Genomic DNA, 20,010 nt, shown 5'->3' with positions numbered 1-20,010 from the left:
CAAATATTCCCTCTGTTTGCTCGTTTCAGGAGTTAATAGTGTTTGAAAGGGACTCACATGTCGTCATGTGCTGACAGTGAACTAGTTCGTCGATGTTGACCAGAATTTCCCAGATTTATTATTGTCACCGGCAAAATATTTCGTCGACATCAAAGGACATTCAGGAAAACCAAAATACCAAACACTTTTTCATTTACTGCCCTTCTTTTACAAGATACCACCCTTCAATTCTAACCACTATTAACTAAGTATTACTATTAATATCATTGTAAATCTGTCACCATAAGATGATGTCATCTGACATCCTAACAAATTCATTCAATCCGACAGTTGAAAATCGATGTGTGAATAGCACCGCCATGTTCTTAAATGTTAACCTGTTAATTGTTATGTACTCCTGAAATTCTTGTTCTGAAAGAAATACTCAGATTATGAAGGAATATGCTTCTCTCAAGTCTTAACTACCAAATTTCAACACACAACGGCCGCTCGTCGGCATTTCCCCATCTAGAATTGACGTCCAGCCTAATTTATATATGTTGCATACTCTTCAAATTTTACCTCACACAAAAGGTACTCTCCCCCTTGAGGAGGTAGGGTGAGAAATAGTTCAGCTTGAACCCTCTTTGCTGAATATCGTAATTCCCGTCATCCAGAAGTTCAGCTTGAACCCTCTTTGCTGGACACAATGCATCGCTTCCTTGAGTTTACTTTTGGGAGAAATAAGACCAGCAGCCTCGAATCTCCAAAAGAAAGAACCACGATAACGTGGAGGATATACCAATGCAAAGCCTTTCTTCTTGAATGCTTAAACTTCTTGTTAAACTGTGAGTCTCCCCATCAATGTCACTAGTGAAGGTGGTGAACAGCCATACATACTTTAACTTGATGGCCGGTAGGTAGTAGGTGCTAGCTTTCGTTCTTCAAAGTCAGCTTGCAATTTGCTTTCTGAGTGCAATACTCTTTATATTCTCAAGATCCGGCTTAGTTTGTAAACCTGAACACAAGAAATTTAACCTAATAAATATGAAAGTTGAAATGTAATCTAGTTTAACAACTACTTAATACATCACAAATTGAAAAAGGGGTTCTTAAGAATAGTAGCACCAACCCCTAGGCATCCAAAGCACGGAAAACTAACAGCCACAAAATAAAATACTAACAAAAACAACGTGCAGAAAATTTGACGAACCTGGGCAGTCCTACTAGGCAGAGGCACTTCTAAGCAGTTTCGGAGGCCATCGACTCTGCAAAGGCCAAGCACAGTGGTGACAGAACAACATCAATCATTGAATCAAAGAAAGTAACCAAAACTGAACTTAAAAACGCGCACGCACAAACGGGTAAAATAGAGAAGACAAGAGATATTGAAAAGGTAGTCAGTACTTACCTTTTGCTAATAGTTTTCCTAGAATATTGATCATCCTTTATAAGTCCCTGACCTCCGTACTTTATTTCATCCGTATTTAGCACGAGCTGTGGTCAGAAAAGTAACAGGTTCATTAACTTGAAGCTCTACAGTTAGACAAATACATACAATTGCTTGACAAATACATATAACTGCTTGACATACACAGAAACATATACAAAAGATATATACATATAAAATCTCCAATATAAACTAGACTACTTAGTTCTTCAGTTTATGACCCTGAATCCATGTATTCATGCCAGCACACATATAATAAAAGAACACAATGCAAATTATGAGTTAGAAACCATATCTCTGACTTAAACTACTCAAACCTGTTTGATAAAACTTACTTGATACTCTCCAGCCTCTTCTACACCTATTCCGTATCCTTCATAAGAATCTGTTGGGTGAAAGTTGAATACGAATAGAAGGGTGCCTCTCAGGTAAGCTATTACCTGTAAATAGCAAAGAAATATCATAATCAGTAGAAGGCATAATATTCTTTCCAAATGCATTATTGAGTTTAGTTTCACCCGTACCATGGTATTGTCATTCACATGGTGAATGCTCGGTAAAACTCTCGCAAGTACTCTTTCAGTTTCATCCAACTTCATCAAGTCCTAGGAAAGAAGAAAGATAAAAATTACTTTGCTACCATGATCATCTCAAGGGATGTTTTAATCTCTCAAGAACAACGACCGATTAATACTTCGCAACTTCAAGTTGAATATGTTAATGGTAAGGCGAAGAGCGAAATTAGAGAAACTGCATTTATGGGGGACTTTTTAAGTTATTAGAAATCTATACTAAACAGCTTTCAGCACTATTAACAACAGTAGATATAACAGAGAGCCACAAGATCACAACATGTAAGCATGTCAGGGCAACAAGATGGCAACAAAAAGTTAATAGTTGATACCTTATCAAAGATAAACAAGTTCCGATGCAATCCTTCCTTGGCAAGAAGATCCCACCTACGGTTGGCACGAGCAAACGAGAAATTGTTGCTTGACATGGGGAACTCAACACACTGAAACATGAGAAAGATCATTAGTCACGTCTCACGTGAAATAAACTTCTTGTACTTGCAGAAGCCAGTAACGTCACCTCTGGATGCCCAAATTCATTGCCCATGAAGTTGAGATAAGCACGGCCACTGATTGTCAAAGTAATTAACCTGATCATCTGGCTCAAGACCGAAATGTAAGTATAAATAAACAGACCAAACAGAAACATGAAATGAAAATAACAGCTTACAGAAGCAACACATTACATGTTGCAGTCATTGCAAGTGTTTCACTAAACTGCAACTGCAATTACATGGAGATACACATTATGCATATATCAGAAGCAATGCATGTGTGGGATCATGTATGTATATAAAGCAGTACATAAAACTCTGTACTTAGACTTTGATTATGACAAAGATGTATTTACACTATCTGGTACATAGCATACCTTGTGCAAGGAACAACCTCTGAGCAGTAATTTATCCGTGTCTTCAGAACCATCCTTGATTTCACCAAACAATATCTCCGCAAATGACCGCCCTCCAGATATTGACTGATATGCAAGATTGTTATAATATGATTTAGCAAAAATCAAACACAAATAAATTAGAACAAGATACGGAATTTATGAGTAAGGTATGTCAATAGAGTTTTTGACGAGCAAGAGATTAATACCTGGTTGTGATTTTCAGCATACACAAGCATTTTATCAGCATAGTTTCTGTTGCCAATTAATGTGCTGACAATCTACAGTGTGGGTTAACGTCATTTAGTTTTCACTTTGTGGGATGGAAAAACAATCAGTGAATTAACAAGAAAACAGCACGATCCCACTCGATTCTGAGACAATGTGTCACAATTAAATGGTTCAACCTTAGTCATGCTCCAATCATGGTCCGGAACATTCTCAAGGAAATTTGACCACGTCTCTGATACAGAGAGATTGACACAATAATCAAACCCCAACCCGCCTTGAGAGATGGGTTCACATAGCCCAGGATAGAAGGTTGCCTGGAAAATAAATAAAATATCACTCTTTAGAAGCCACAAAATACAGTGCATATCACTGAATAAATTCGACGAGAATATTATGTTTTTTGCCACCATTTTCAATGATGTTAATAAATCTGATCTTCTACTTGAAAACAAAGTTAGAACAGAATCAGTGGAGCTAACAACCCAATATGATCTGAACTCTTGAGCCCACTAGCAGCAACTATATGCTAATTTTCAAGAGCGTTCTATGAGAAAAATGTTACGTGAGTTTCTCTTGAAGGAGTTCTCATACTGTAAAGTGTAAACAACGATTTCAATATCAATTTCTTACATCTTCGGCAATTGTTATTATATTCGGATGGAGAACATGAAGTATCTCATTTGCCAAAATGAGGTATAGCAATGCGTCCTTGTCTACATATTGATTACAGTACCTGCCAAAGTATGAAGATTGAGTTTCAAGTTCATAGCTAGCATTCAATCATAAGAATAGTAGGAAGTTGAGTATGAAATAGCATATTATGCTCACATAACACAAGAATTTATATTTACTAGTTATGTTTTGTAAAACTTCATTTATTCTGCTTAGTGAATGTAATTCAACCACCCATATATTAACAGAAGCAGTTGAAATCTCTTCTTATATAAACCATAAAGCATAGATACACACACACACACACACACACACATACGTACACATATATATACAATTATGATAATACAATACTGCACGCCAAATCCCATAAACCGCGCACACACACACACACGTACACTTATATATACAATTATGATAATACAATACTGCAAGCCAAATCCAGCTTGTTATACTTTAGTCATGTAAATATTGTTGAAATTCACTAGCAACAGCATAAGGATATAAGCCACATCTTGGAATGTTAAGATGCCTTTGTTTAAGGCCCAGAAAATTTGACAGTTCTTGTATCAGTGTAAATAATAACACAGTAAGAAATTGTAGACGGTTCAATAAATGCCTTACTCCTCCAAGTCACCGGTAAAAGAAGCAAAACCATTGTGTGTGTACATCATCGATGAGAGTGAATGGAAATTAAAACCATCAATTTGGTACTCTGTGGCCCACCTGTAGAAAATTGCAATTATTGAGATACTATGCTCAAACCCAAAGAAAAACAGAAAAAAACTTCCCAAAACAAAAAGAATAGGATAATGTGGTATTAGAACACGGAACTAGGTGGTAAAATGATGATTGGTCCAAAGAAGCAACTCTACTAATGTTTTAAAACTTCGAACCATTCTATGAGCTTCACATTTACCAGTTCAAATTTGAGAGAAGAAAATGCAGGACATCCAGATCGCCATATTTAAACATTCGGGTACCCCAGTACTTGTGTTGTCCCCGTTTACCTGTAAAAGAAAATAGTATATCATGGAACAAGATATATGAAATGAGAACAAAGGCCAATGCTGTCAAAGAGAATAAGCTTTTGGGTGGGATATTCTTTAGTACTTAAACAATTACATAGCCCGGTTTTGGCTGGTTTCTCTCCATACCTCATTTATCACCGCAAATCTAACTTCTATTGGCTGTTAGAGCATTTGGAACCCGCTTCATTCAAGGTTTTCTTTTCGGCCTCATAATCAAAGCAGGAGGGTTATCTGCCTATTCTAACACTTCTTGGCCAATCAGTCTTTTAGGTTTGACAACTAGCTCCATAATTTATTACTTTAAAAAAAACGTATGAATCCATCCCACATCTCAGGTATGGTCACAAGACAAATGTCCATTGGTCCTTCAAGCATTTAGGTTCTCTTCTCCCATAACAGTCAAAACCAACCCAATCAGTATTGTGTTGGACTGGCTCGGTTTTTTCTCATTTCAAGTAGTGCCGGTTAGTAATCATAATATATCTCCGGTTCAATGTAAATTGGGCACCAGATATGACACGCTTAGTCCTAGTGAGACCTATCATACTGTCAATTACAAGCACAAGTAGTATAAACACACACATACCTGTGTGGAAGTAGCAGTCATTTGTTCCGTCAAATAGTGACAATCCAACCATCTCATCTGCAGCTGAGTAGGAATGTACTATGTCTAAAAAAACCAGCAGTCCTAGTCCTGTAAATAAAGAAGGTAGGTTACAGTTTGTAAGCGTTAATTGTTAAATAAAAAATATGGTGGAAAAACATGTTGAAGAGACATGTTATTGACGCCAAAATAGTCAAGAAATAGCATTCCTTTTCATGAACATTATCAGTAAGAAGCATGCAATGAAAATACTTGTTATCTATTCCTACTCTGTCTAAAAAAACCAGCAGTCCTAGTCCTGTAAATAAAGAAGGTAGGTTACAGTTTGTAAGCGTTAATTGTTATATAAAAAATATGGTGGAAAAACATGTTATTGACGCCAAAATAGTCAAGAAATAGAATTCCTTTTCATGAACATTATCAGTAAGAAGCATGCAATGAAAATATTTGTTATCTACAGAGGCTAATGCCATTGACAGCCTATGGTGTCATTTTGTTCTACCAATGATTTTCCTTTCCTAAAAAGTTCAACAATAAAAGCGCTGATAGACAACTCTATGCTACACACGTCATTGATATAAATCCTTTGGAATTTACAAACAAGATGCAATCACCATACAAACCTAAGCTGTTACCTTTACATTTTGTAATCCGAAATTTTAGAAGCCAAGCTCAATATGTCACATAATAACAAAATAATAATAATAATAGTAACGTTTAAGCAATTAAAATAGCTTTTGCATAAGCTGAACAAGCCAAGCAGGAATGACAACTAGTAAAGCATACATAAATCTTGAAGGTTACAAGTTAATGAAATGAATGGAATTAGATGAATGATAGTGATAACCATGTGCTTCATCAACCAACCGCTTGAAATCATCAGGAGTTCCATATCGGCTGCTAACAGCATATAAATTCGTGACCTGAAATCCATAAAAGTGTTTGATCAGTTTGTTGAACAGCCATGTAAATCAAGGATCAAGATCAAAGGAATTTTTTGAACAAATGCCTCTTTTGGTTGACATCATAATGATATGGATGTAACCAATGTAACCAACCCATTACAAGTCAGAAGTAATCAATCTCTAATCCGAGAACATAATGAGAAAGGATGGCTGACTCACTCTATATCCAACAGTAAAATAATCTTTGTGCTCAATAACTCCCATCAGTTGGATCGTATTATACCCAGCCTCCTTTACATGAGGAAGGACCTGCAATAAACATAACGAGTGAAAAATGAGGAATTTGACTGCCCATAAAAGATATAGCAGATTCAAATTAAAAATGAAAAATGCAGGAGTTACCTTCTCTGTGAAATCATTGAAAGAAGTCATTTTTGGCTCTGATCCACTTATGCCAACATGGCATTCATAAATGCGCAAAGACTTTGGCACTTTTGGGCGTGAATTTTTCCATTTGTATGCATACTCTGGCGGTGGTTCCCAGTGTATTGCAAAAGCTTGCTCTCCTTCTGCCTCTGAAGGTAATCAAAAGAGCGCTTTGATAAGAAATCAATAAAGTACAGGAAACATAACATTCCTATATCTCTTAAAATAAATAATATGCCTGTATAAATTACGAAACAATGCACATAATATAAAAAGGTTTATAAGATATCACCAAAAATATAATAACCTGTCATTGCCTATAAGAAACTCCTAAAGAAACCAAGAGGATGCTAGAGAGGGAGACAATGAGAGACACACACACATGAAATTTATCCGGTTACAAGCAGGAAGAATAATCTACATAAGCCCCGATTGCGCAAAACATGGCGGTAAGTGGAAAATCTATTAACCTGATGCCAATTCTAATCTGAAATCAAACCTCTTGTGAAAGTAAAATAGACATTAATCCTACATAAGGATCTTCAACAAAAGCATAGTGTTGGATGAACAAATTACACTTAGCAAAAGAAAAGAAAATTTACCTGGTTGCACATAAGTAGCCCAAGCAGGCACTCGTTCCAATGGCCCACTAGGAGTGTTAAAATAGACCCTGTACTTGCTCCCATGAGGAATGCATGGACTGTACTTTTTCAACCATGCCTTCCTTCCTTTGCGTGTCTCAAACCAATATGCCAAGGGAGGCTTCTTTCCTCGAAATTTTTCTTGCGACACAGGATCAAGCACGACGTTGAAAATGTCGTACTCTTTTCCATTGTCAATCACATCATAACAAGGTGCGTTACTAGGTATATCATCTTTATGCTGTTCTTTCCAAGATTTATATCTAGTTTCTGCATCTGGTATTTCTTCAAGTTCCTCTAATGTTTGAGGACCATTAGGCCCAAAAATCTGCTCATATAACTTTGCTGGCATTTCAAAACGGTTCTTTATAAACCGGTCTTCTCCAGGTTCCCAATACTCATCATTTGCTTTCTTAAAGAGTTCCTCAATGGTAACACCACTGTCACCTTTATCATAGTCATCGATGTAGTTATACTGTTGAAAATAGAGCTCATCTGGTTTTTCTTCATCCCTCAACTTATCTTCAAGAATGATGAACCAGTATCCATAGTCATCGTGGCCAAAATGACCCTCTCTTGCACAGTTCTCAGTAGGGGACCACCCGTTGAAATCACCAACCAGTGCACAGTAGCGAGCACCTGTATTTGACAAGCTTATCATACACATATCATCTGGCAGATGGAAAGTCCAGACAACATTATAGTTCAGGCCACAGAAGCAAGTTTTTATCAAGGTCGCGAACAATTGGTGACTAGTCATCAATTATAATTTACAAAAGAAAGAGGGTTTAGGCTTTTATTGAACCTGGAGCCCACTCCATATAGTCCTCTCTGTGTTCCGGGTGTCGATGCATACCCAATATCTCAAACCTAGAGGAAGAAAATGGCAATTACACCCTGAACCATAAACCTCAACCACCAAAGGGTCAACCAAATGAATCTCTCTTTTGGTTTCAAATTCCATACTTGATAAAATGAGGTTATAAGTTATAGCATCCTCAACTGTAAAACTCAAACATACCTGAATTAACCATCTAAGCGCATTTGAATGCAAATCCTCTTTAGTTAAAAGAATGAGGTTTCCATTAAAAAAATCAGACCACTAAATTAAGAGGATGAAGTTTAACTTAATCAATGCAGGCATTGAAAAACAAGTAAAATTGAACTGAAGTGAATGGAAGTTAAGTTTGGAACAAACCCAGAAGCCAAATCCCGGAGATTGGCGTGACGATTGAAAATTTCATCAGTGAGGTCCTTCACGGATTTGTGTCTGCAAATTCAAACCAAAATTACAAGTAATTATTTAAAAACCCAATGGAATTAAAAATTCTAATTTTAGCCTACTGCAGTTCTTCCAAAGTTGAACCAAGCACAGGTTATTAACAAGTTAACATCTCTACACTTCAAAGTTCAAATTTTTTCTACTTTCCCCATTGTTTTGGCCAATCAACTGATATGAACATACCTTTCACGGAGGAACTGAGCAAATTGCTTATGGGAAATGCCATGTTTGGTAAGGAAGCCAACTGGGTCGACCCCTTTCTCACCGTCAGCGACGCTTTTCTTCTTCTTCGGCGGTTTTTGTCGTCGCTTCGGCGGCTCTGTGGCTGAGCACGCTATCGGTGTTTTCGTGGGGACGGTGATTCTTTGAGGTCTGTTTGGGAACTTAAATTGGAGAAATGTGCCATTTGGGTAGAGAGAAAACTTGGTTGAAAGCGATAGGGAAGTCATGGAGAGGAGTGCTGCTGCTGCACGGAGAGAGGGGTTTTGGGTTTTGGGATAAGAAGGCGGGTACTGTGATTTGTCGTGCGAGAGGACCGAGGAGTGCTCCGAAGAAAGAACTCGAGGAAGTATTTGAAAATTTTGAGTTCATGGGCCGGGCTAGATGAGCCGGCTCATATACAATCATTTCTCACAGTGAGACCATCTCCATTAATTTAAATGAGCCGGCCCATATAAAATAATTGTTCATATTTCCGCACGACGCTTGCGAGCAAGAGATATCTACTGGTAGAGCTCGAGTGTACGTTTCTCTCACAGGTATAGTAGTAATCAGATTCGATAATTTAATAAGCTTTAGCTTTCTGCACGGTTACTTCAGGAGCAAGTTACAGGTATAGAAGGACGAGAAAAAAAATAGATTGGATTCTTTAAACTTCAGAATTATATCAATTCATGAACATAAAAGTTTGAATGATGTCTTACTTCAGCACGAGAGATCCTCTTTTCATGATTGGAACAGTTCGCAAGAGCGAGTCAAAGAGCTATAGAATCCTCATAGAAAAGTACTTCCATTTGTAATGCTTCAGGTATAAGCCCTTGAATAAAGATCATGATGGAGGTTTATTTCGCTCTATCCTTACTATTAGTAGCTTCAATGGTTTCACATCTTTTCGTAGTCAAGTAGAGCTTTACAACTTGTACTCATATAAAGTAGTTTTTGTTTGAAACTCAATGAAACTAAACTTGTTACAGTTTGACAATTCGCAAATGGAGGGAGCAAGATTGTGATTGGTGCTATAGGAGACTCGTATAAAGTTAGAACATTCAGTTTCTAAGACATGGTTTGGTTTAAACGGATTAATCATGGAGAACTTTAGGTCTCAACATGAGTGATGCGTGTTAGGAAACTTCCAGCAAGTAATAAAAGAAAATGGAAAGAACGAGCTCAATCAAGATTGAGACGGAACTTGAGAGGGAAAGGGAGAGGGAGAGGGAGAGGGGGAGGGAAAGGGAGAACGAGCTCAATCAAGATTATATCTCTTATCTTGATATAATCTCAATAATTATTTGGATAGGTATATAGGATGTGAGAAATGAATTAGGTATTTAGAGAAAAAAAAATTAAATTTCTTAAATTTTCGTCTTAAAAAAAAATGCTACGTAACATCAGCTAGCAGCACAGTTGGGTCCCCAAGTTTTTTTGGCCCAGATCTCTATTGGAGATGAGTTTTTTGTCAAAACTGGCTATCATTTGGCTTATGGCCCTTTGACCGGCCTAGTTGGAGGTGGCCTTAAAGGGGGGGGGCTACATTTTGGCCAGATTGATGGCCTTTTGGCCAAATAATAACCTGGTGGACTCCATAGAATTATAGCATAGTTATCGGTTGGAGATGAGTTTTTTAACAAATCAGGCCATTTTTTTGCTTTTAGACCTTTAGGCTGAGCACAAATCTCGGTAAGAATCAATTTTCCCATATATATATATATATATATGAGTTTTAATCTATCACCATGATTTCTAATTTGTGTTCTTATGTACATGTGTTTAAACTCTCAACTCCATGTTTGCTTTCTAGTTTGACCTGATAAGAGGATCGATTAAGTTTTTCTTTAAGATGAATATAATTATGGATTCTGTATGTATGCACCTACAGATTTCCAAATTTATTGGCTAAGTCTGACATCTTTTTAACTATTTTCCCTTGCTTAGATCAACTCCAATGGTGGGCTAAAAATCAAATTACCCCCCAAAATTTCCCCCTAAACGTACTCCAACCCAAGGGGAAAATTTGGGCTAAATGCTAAATCAAGGCCAAATTCCCCCCAAAATTTAGCCCAAAAATCGGAGTGGACTCCACCAAATATTTATCGGAATTTAAATTTTTTTAGATTAAAATGTTCATAAAATTAATTTACAATAGTCTACCTATTTATTTATTTTTAAAAAAAAAATTTAATTTAACAAAAAAAAAGAGTCTAAGTTCATTCTTTAATAATCCCGGGCTAAAATTTTAGGATAGAACGGTTGGAGCAGAAAAATTGTTTCTGGGCTAAAAGCTAAATTTTTCGAGCTAAAATATTTGGCTTTTAGCCCAACCATTGGAGATGGTTTTAAGCTAGTCTGACAAGCTTATGAGTAAACTTACCAATCACCAGATACACCTACAGTCTTTGGTTCTTTTATGTTATTGTATGTACTTACTAATTGACATGTCAGAATTTGTATTTGTGTAGTTTATTGTGCATTTTTTTTTATAATTTGGCCGCAAAGTCCATCCCACTCTAACATTGCTATCACGTGAAGTGACTTTGAGGAGAATTTATTGATAAATAAGAAAAATACAATATATCAAGGGGGACATGAAGCCAAACCCGAACCATTAAATAATTCATAACAAAAATTCAAAACCTCTTTCAGCAAAACCTATAACAAGATTGTTATAGGTACCAAGATTGTTTTACCATAAAATTATATATGTACACACACATACACACACGGTGCACTCATAGTCCGGTCGCCTTTGCATATGAATATTATAAACAAAAGGGTTTCGAGTTAAAAACTTCGTTAATCCTTACAATAATTTTATTCTTAGCTTAAGAAAATAAGTGTGAGTTTATTTATCTAGTTACTCCAAAACCAAACCAGAGCATCTATATGTACATCTACTACATAAAGTATTATCAAGTATATGTACTTAGTTTGGTAACCGGTGGTATTTGTAAATAGGACTTTGCAAGCTGAATTGGCAGTTTGGTTACTGTGTCGCGTGGAGCTATGCTTTGGAATTGCGGTAGGGGGTTTTGGGAAACCTACTTCTTATTATCAGTATTAATACTGCATTTGCATATTGTTTGATATATTATTGGGATATGAATGTTGGTTCTAAATGCGAACTAGCTAGATCTTAGGGTTGTTTTCTGAATGATTAATTGATTATGCTTGTTTGTTATGTAAGGAATGGAATGGAAATTCATGTGAATTACTTACATGTTGGAAATGGTTGGATTCTTAAGAAAGAAGTATGGAGATTATAGTAGTGGTTAGGATCTTTTGTGCAGTTGAGCCTGACACTTGGTAGGTATCAGGTCTCAGGTCAGCCCAAAGTGCACATGATATTTATCGGGTAAGTCAAGACTGAAAGCAAAGAGTCAGGCAAAACTACTAACAAAAGAGGGATTTTGGGAAGAGAGTATTTAGTATAGTTGAGCTTCCACATCACTGCATAGTGGTAAAATGCATGGTATGAGCCATGCAGGTCTAGTTGTTTAATGATACGAATTAACAAGAATGGAGAAGACGTTTTACATTGCATTCACGCATATCATTTCATATGTGTATTTAATCACTTCTTTGATATTAAGGTATAGGTTCATACTTAGCTTTTTAAGCTTACATTAACTAAATTTTGCATGTTTATGAACTAGTCAATCAAAAAGGTCAGGCGAATTGAGGTTGAAAAAAGAAGCCCAGTTTTGGAATTTTATATTTATCCGTTTTAGGTTTTATTTATTTATAAAATTTTAGCTCCGTTTTGGATTCGGGATTTTTCACGGACTTCGGGTCTGGGACATGACATTCTCACACGTAGGTTGGACTGCAGGTGCATTAAGAGAAAACAAGTGGGCTGGCAAAGGCCAAAACGTGATGGGAAGCCAAAACTAGGCTTCTTTTTTTTTTTTTTTTTTTTTTCTGTATCGGACCTGGCCCAGAAAACAAAAAGGCCCAACTAGAAAAAGGTCTCAAGCCCTAGAGATAGTGGGCTGAGCACAAGGGTGGCTGAAAGGACCACGGGTCTGGTTAAGAATACCCTAGCATTGTTGGGTATGTCGCCGTCGAGGGAACCAATGCACGGCACTACTGCCGGCGGTGATTTCCGATCAAAATTGATAGGGGTTTCACTGCGAAGGTGTTCCAAACTTTTGAGGAGTGAGAAATCTCAAGGGTTTCTCGTCGGGGAAAACGATGTGGGCTCGGGGGACGACTTCCAATCGTCAGATTTAGCCACGGGACGAGTGTAGGTCATCGAGGGAGGTTGATTTCACCGTATTCTATTGAAAGACACCGGCAGTGTGGGCTGAAGGCCACCTAGATGGTAGCCCAATCGCAAGAAGGAAGATGTATCAAACGATGTTGCTTTTGCATATTAAGAGGCAATGATATATAATCATAAGATTTATAAGGTGAGCGATATCGACTCAATTGTCAACATCAATTTTCTTCTAACATATCACCTCCAACACCGAAAAACCTAAAATAAAAACAGAAGAGTTGCTCAGCGAGCACACAACAATCAAGGCATGTGGATGAACTGCAAAGTCCAACCAAAGTGGAAAATGGAATTAAGCGGGGAAACATAATTAGTTAACAAGGCATGTTCATGAGTGTTTCAATAATAGGCTTTGAATTGTTCTATTGTGAGCCTGGTTCTGTGCCCAAGGAGCCTTGAGGTTGTGAACCAGATTGACTTGTTTGCCCTGCAGATTGTCGTTTCCTTTTAGACTTTGCAAGCATGAACCTACTCCAAGTAAAAATCTCCAAACCAATCGCAACCAAAGCAAACATTCCAAGGACTCCGATGTAAACCCACAGCCAGGTTTTATTCGGCTTCAAAATCGCAATGCCATGGAATATGTTCACTGAGATCACAGCCAGCAGTGAGTACCCTAGAAAATGATGGTACATGTCCCAATATTTCCGGTAGTCATCAGTTGCCGATGGCCTTAAACGCAGGGCAAGCATCTGCAATGCATAAAACAATGTCACTCGTCTATAAGAGCACCACTAAATTGCAGGGTATGCCGAAAATATTTGTAGAGGAACTTTTCTTGTCTTGTGGGATGGAACAACGTAAAAAGATGACATGAGTAAAAAAATTAAGAAAATTTGTCACTAATTTCGGACAAATGTCATCTTTTAACTGAACTGTTATGTCACTCAGCATTATCACGTGATCCGAATAGGCTTACATATTATTTGTTTTGATACTTTTGATATAAAATGTTAGACTAAAAGCAAAATATTCGTAAGGGAAATGTTCTTGTCTTATTGCAATGTTCATCCCTGGCGGAACGACATCTAAACTTCGAACACATGTTATATTTGAGATGTTTTGTCACTTTTGAACATTTTTACACATGTTTTTTTTTTTAAATACATCGGATATGATATGTTCAGACTTGAAACAAGTACATGAGACTCATCATATAAATGGAAGATAGGGAGAGAGATGAATGTTATTTACTTGTAATGTGGTGAAGGCAAATATGCAAATGGCGAGAATTCGATGAGTGGAGAAGCTGTAGTGTCTAGAAGCATGGCCGAGCCAGAGTCCGATCGCCCAACCAGCCGTGCCAAGAATGTAACCAACAATCTGGCAGGAGACATGAACCATGTACCACTTTTCACAGGGAATAGGGCATTTTCTGAAGTACCTTGCTATGATCACTCCCAATGGCAACATTGTTCCCCACCCCACAATATTAAGAATCCCATGTACCTGTTAGCAAAAGACAAAAAAAAAGAAAGAATACTATTTACAAATTTAAGCAATGTGCCACATGTCAGATACTATCTCATTTTGTCACCATTTCATGGTTTTGAATAAATATTTAATTAAAGGGATGTTTTATATTCATCAAAATTTTAATATTTTTAGTTGTGCTATAAAGAAAAAAAATGTGAGAGAAAAAAGAAATGCAGGATGAATCCAAGAAAGGAGATGGCGAAAAAAATAGGAAAGGAATGTGTATGAAATTGTACAGAAAATGAAGGAAAAAAAAATAAAAAATTGCCTTCAGTTTCAAGTTTTTATTTTCATATAATATTTTTTACTAGCCCCTCCTTCCTCCATCCATCTTCATTCTTTATTTATTTCATATACTTCCTTGTTTTCTTTAGCACAAAAATTAAAATTACAAACAAATTAAACAAACTCTAAGTTATAACATCAATCGTAAATAACATTGATCTAACAGTTGACACATGACATTTTCATAGTCAATAGTAACCAAGAGATTACATGTTAGTTGGCTTGGCATCGATCTTACGTACCGTTCTGAGGTGATGCCGGCGATGTCCTATGCTAAGACCGTGTCCGCTGGTCATGTTTATGCTCTCTGTGCTATCCACATTCTGGAGAAAAGTGGAATGCTTCTTAGGCTCCATAAGAACATCATCAGCCTCAAACCCTACTTGCCAAACATGATTCAGCTTCGAAATATTGTAGACAGCAGGAGCCCGGGGCAAAATTAACGTTGCGGATATCGACATGTACCCAGGGTTTACTTCACCTCTCATGTTCTTGACGACAACATCATCAAAATCTTGTGAAGGCTGAAGCCTACAGCCCAGCTTGGTGTCACTGGTGATGTTGTATTTTCTAACTGCCAACGTTCCATTGGGCTGTTGAATGCCTATAATAGCCCTGGTCCCGACCATCTGCGGTCTTTGGGGACCTGGGTTTACACCCCAGGCTATCCATTTGATAGGCATTCTAATGGTGAGCAAGATGTCAATTTCGGTGTTACTGTGAATGTTCCACCCGAATTCTGCTCCTAGAGTGATTAGTTTCTTGCAGTTTGTAATGTTCATGGGATTGATGGGGCTACAATTGGAAAATTGCTCAGAAATTGGGAAAAGAAGTGAGGAGGAAACTGTTAATATGATGAGAATTACAGATTTGGTAGTGGCCGGCATGTTTGACTAGTTTGCTGAGTTTAAAGTTTCACCACACACACACACACACACACACACACATATATATGTGCTATGTACTTATGATGAGAACACTTTTCACTTTTTTATTTTTTAATTTATTTGTATAATTCGGGTAAGATTAAGGAAGAAGTCAAGAATATATAGTTTACAACTTTACTCTCTTTTTAGTTTTTACAGCTTGTTAGCGTCACATCGCTGGTGCTTTGTAAGTGAGAAATTGCTTTCTTCCTGAGCAACCCAGCCATTTTTCTGTTTAGCTGTCAGAATTTGATTCTTTATTCATCGACAAAACTTAAAAATATGTAATTGTTGTTGCTTGTCTAATGCTTCAACAAATGTTCATACCTCCGTTCGAGTTCTTGAGGGTGAAGTTAATTTTGTTCATCTTTAAACCTAACAATTTAAATTTGTTTGTTGATCTTGTTCTTGTGTAACCAGCTAGCTGGTACGTATAAAGGTCAAGTCTAAGTATAGTTCTGCTTATGCCCTTGTAGATACTTCGGTTAAGTATATATATAAAATATCGACAACATCAATAGCATATATTGACTAAGCGTAACTAATTTTGTTTTATTCAATATTGTTTTTTTTTCAAAATACCGTCGAGGTTTCTTAAATAAAAAAATATTGACCATTATATTCACATTTTAAAACAACTAGAGTTAATGATACTGTTAAGGCAAGTGGCTTTTTCTACAGTGGTGAAAAAAAGTTGAGTCCTTGCATGACGGTGTGGGTTCAAACTCCGTCGTTAGCTAATCTAACAGAATATATCGTTTAACAAAAAAAAAAATGATATTGTTAAGAAATAAAAGAATCAGAAGAAAAAAAGAGCAAACCTATTACAAACTATGATTTTAATTCTATTAATTAAAAGAAAAACATATTTGCCAAGAATCATTCCACCGAGTTAAAGGGTGTATTTATATACACATAATTCTTAAGAAAAAAGAAAGCAATATGTCCTAAAAAAAAAGAAAATTAATCATAATTCTTATCCAACTAACAAATCATAACATAAATTAAGTAATAAAGATACCCTAACATAGAATACACCAAATTGTTAATGTTCCAACACTTCCAGTTTTACTCATGATAGTAAACAACATCAGTTTTTCTTTTGGAAATCTGATGCTAATTGTTGATGCCGACTTGCCATATGAGGAAAAAGACTGGTACGATTAAGCTTTACTGGTTCCCACAATGGAGGAAAGAAAGTTCTTCTACTAAATTACTATGCCTTACCCAGAAATTAAAACTAGAATACCAATGTGTCGATGAAAACTTGTTCCCATCGATCGTACTTTAGCTGCCTCTGAGATGAAGCAAAATTAAAGATTCAAAAAAGGGAAAGCTAATGAAGATGTTGTGTAAAGTACTAGCGACCCCTTAGTGTTCAAACCACTAGTCGAACGTGTCAACCAAGGGACCATTAAGGTGATGTCTGCACTTTTACCGTGCAAACATATATGCCAACATTATGCGTATTCATGACAAAATATAAAGAAAGGAGCTCGTATTTTCAGACCAACAAAAACGAAAAGATCGTGTTTCATGTTGTCTCGATGTATTCAACCCAAACAAATTTGTTTGAGCCATAAATAAAAATAGGGTAAATGACAAAAAAACTATCTCAACTATTGGTGTCACGACACTTTCATACCTCATTTTTTAAAATTGATAATGTCATACCTCATCTTACAAATTTGTGCCAATGTCAGATCTCCGTCAGTTTTTCTATTAATTTCTCTATTAATTGCTGACGTGGCCAGAGACAGGACCTACTCACTAATCCAATTGGATTAAAAAATAATTAAATATATTTTTAATGATTAAATATTAAAAAATTAAAGTAAAATTATTATTTTTATATAAAATTGTGGGATCCACCCTCTCTCTCCTCTCTTTCTCTCGCCTTTCTCTCTGGACACTTGCATCCCCAAAACCTTTCCCACCTATCCCTCCTCCTCAACCTTCCTCCCCTTCACCCTTTCTTCCCACTGCTCCCCGTCTTCCCCAAACTCAAAACTAGAACCACCCAACCCAGATCTCACCCCGCTTCTGTCTTCTCCGTCTTCCCCGAACAGTTTGGACCACACCCATATCCAACAATTTGTTGACCCGATGTACACCGTCCCGTCGTTCGACACCGCCAACGCGTTCACGGCGTCCTCGTGCACCTTGACCGACTCGACGCAGCATCCACCCTCTCTCTCTTCTCTATCTCTTTTTGGACACTTGCATCCCTAAACCCCTTCCCACCCGTCCTTCATCCCCAACCTTCCTCCCCCTCACCCTTTCTTCCGCCCGCTCCCCGTCTTCCCCAAACTCAAAACTAGAACTACCTAGCCCAGATCCCACCTCGTTCCCGTCTTCTTTGTCTTCCTTGAACGGTTTGGACCACACCCAAATCTGACAATTTGTCAACCTGGTGTATACAGTCCTGTCGTTTGACACCGCCAACACATTCATGGCGTCCTCGTTCGACGCAGCAGAGATTCGAGTCCCGCCAAATCTTCAGGCTCTTGTCCCATAAGCCTGAGTAAATCAAGGCGTTGTTAATGGTGATGCTAATGACAGCGTTGGCATGTTGGATCCAGAGGCATTTCTCGTGGCCCGATGTGGCGTAGAGGAGGTTGTGGTTGATGGCGAGGTAGGTGATTGAGAGGGAGGGGCAGCGGGGCGGGAGAGTGGTGAAGTAGAGGTGGGAGATGGAGAGATTGAGGGGGTCTAGAAGGGAGAGTTTCTGTATGGAGAGGATAGATGGCAGCGTCTAGAGGGAGAGGTTGCGCAGAGAAGACGGGAGCGGGGGAGGGGGGAAGAAAGGGTGAGGGGGATAAAGGTTGAGGGGGGGGACGGGTGGGAAGAGTGGTAAGGGTTTTGGGGATGCAGGTGTCCAGAGAGGGAAAGAAGAGAGATAGGCAAGAGAGAGAGGAGAGAAAGGGTGGATCCCACAATTTTATATAAAAAATTAATTTTATTTTTAATTTTTTAATATTTAATTATTAAAAATATATTTAATTATTTTTTAATCCAATTGGATTAGTGAGTGGGTCCTGTTTCTGGCCACGTCAGCATCAAGCCTTTTTATGGATAATATTCTTCTTTGAATATATAAATTTATCTTTGAAAATGTTTGCTTAAATCTTTTTATATGCTCATTTGTTTTGGCTAGGAAATTTACATTTTTCAAAGAGTGTTTTTAGCTTTGAGCTACCTCTTATGTTCTTCATTGAAATCCTAACTACAAAACTATATTCATGTATTGAGCACATAATCATTGCATATTATGGTAGCATTGTCTTCACGGTTTTGTTTTAATTTGGTGGTTAAGTTCTTCAAGTTTCAAATCTTTAAACTGACCCTATTTTCGAATTCACGTCAGTTTTTTCCTTCAACTGTTTGACTGAAGAAACTGACTAATAATTGAATCCAGATTGCACACTATCATATCATGTGTGTTCATTGGTGTTGGTTTCGATTTGAGCTACCTCTTGTATTCTTCATTGAAATCCTAACTGCAAAACCATATTCATGTATCAAGCACCTAATCATTGCATATTAGGGTAGCATTGTCTTCACGGTTGTACTTTATAATTTGATTGTTAAGTTCTTCAAGTTTCAAATCTTTAAACTGACCCTATTTTCGGATTCACGTCAATTTTTTCCTTCAACTGTTTGATTGAAGAAATTGACTAATCATTGAATCTAGATTACATTTTCATCATTATGATATCATGTGTATTTGTTGGTGTTGGTATTGGTGCCACAAGGTGAAGAGTTCAGGAAGAGCTGTTATCTTGTGAAGACTGGAGACGACTATATTTCGGTACAAGATGAAGAGTTCAAGATGAGCTGCCACCTCGTGAAGACCGAAGAAATCCTTAACTCGTGCAAAGTAAGGTTACACAAAGGTAAAGCTGCTTGATAGACTAGGTATAGGAATTAAGCTTTGCGTGGTACTCTGCAAAAACCTAATTTGCATTAGTAGATTGGACTTAACGGAGAATCCCAGGTTTTTTAACCCAAAGAAAGGTTTTACTGGCAAAAAACTTCTTGCATTTTTTGTTTCTTAAACTTGTTGACATATCTTATTTACTAACATATATTTCATGCATCCTATGAGTTGTTATTTGATAAGTGTTTGTGACTAAGTTTACACCGCAT

The 20,010-nt window shown here is 37.3% G+C and overlaps 2 protein-coding genes across 4 annotated transcripts; both read right to left on the bottom strand.

Moving 5' to 3' along the window:
- Positions 1-159: 159 nt before the first annotated feature.
- On the bottom strand, positions 160-9,243 carry LOC103946672 (1,4-alpha-glucan-branching enzyme 3, chloroplastic/amyloplastic). 3 transcript variants are annotated; one of them, XM_009357431.3, is made up of 21 exons: positions 8,866-9,241; positions 8,599-8,670; positions 8,206-8,270; positions 7,362-8,039; positions 6,736-6,908; positions 6,553-6,642; positions 6,276-6,351; positions 5,411-5,518; positions 4,713-4,803; positions 4,418-4,519; positions 3,752-3,854; positions 3,298-3,435; positions 3,100-3,171; positions 2,873-2,977; positions 2,522-2,599; positions 2,334-2,444; positions 1,954-2,034; positions 1,765-1,869; positions 1,391-1,476; positions 1,193-1,247; positions 160-997 (listed from the first exon to the last, which is right to left on the bottom strand). In XM_009357431.3, exons 1-21 carry the CDS (start codon positions 9,129-9,131, stop codon positions 965-967), a joined length of 2,688 nt encoding a protein of 895 aa, XP_009355706.1. In that variant the 5' UTR covers positions 9,132-9,241; the 3' UTR covers positions 160-964. The 3 variants fall into 3 exon arrangements, 2 of the variants coding, with proteins under 2 accessions (XP_009355706.1, XP_048420154.1); XM_048564197.1 differs by lacking the exon at positions 8,206-8,270 and having other exon boundaries at positions 8,866-9,008; XR_007250821.1 differs by lacking the exons at positions 160-997; positions 1,193-1,247; positions 1,391-1,476; positions 1,765-1,869 and adding an exon at positions 2,688-2,724 and having other exon boundaries at positions 2,003-2,034; positions 8,866-9,243.
- Positions 9,244-13,270: 4,027 nt separating this feature from the next.
- On the bottom strand, positions 13,271-15,871 carry LOC103946671 (cytochrome b561 and DOMON domain-containing protein At5g47530). The gene is made up of 3 exons (XM_009357430.3): positions 15,178-15,871; positions 14,369-14,623; positions 13,271-13,866 (listed from the first exon to the last, which is right to left on the bottom strand). The coding sequence occupies exons 1-3, from the start codon at positions 15,820-15,822 to the stop codon at positions 13,537-13,539; spliced, it is 1,230 nt and encodes a 409-aa protein (XP_009355705.2). The 5' UTR covers positions 15,823-15,871; the 3' UTR covers positions 13,271-13,536.
- Positions 15,872-20,010: the final 4,139 nt, after the last annotated feature.

Source organism: the organism of the source record quoted next, unplaced genomic scaffold (genome assembly GCF_019419815.1).
Source record: "Pyrus x bretschneideri cultivar Hongxiangsu unplaced genomic scaffold, Pyrus_bretschneideri_v1 Contig38, whole genome shotgun sequence".
Taxonomy (NCBI): Eukaryota; Viridiplantae; Streptophyta; class Magnoliopsida; order Rosales; family Rosaceae; genus Pyrus; species Pyrus x bretschneideri.
Note: the sequence above shows the minus strand (reverse complement) of the source record. Positions and strands in the feature narration are given on the sequence as shown.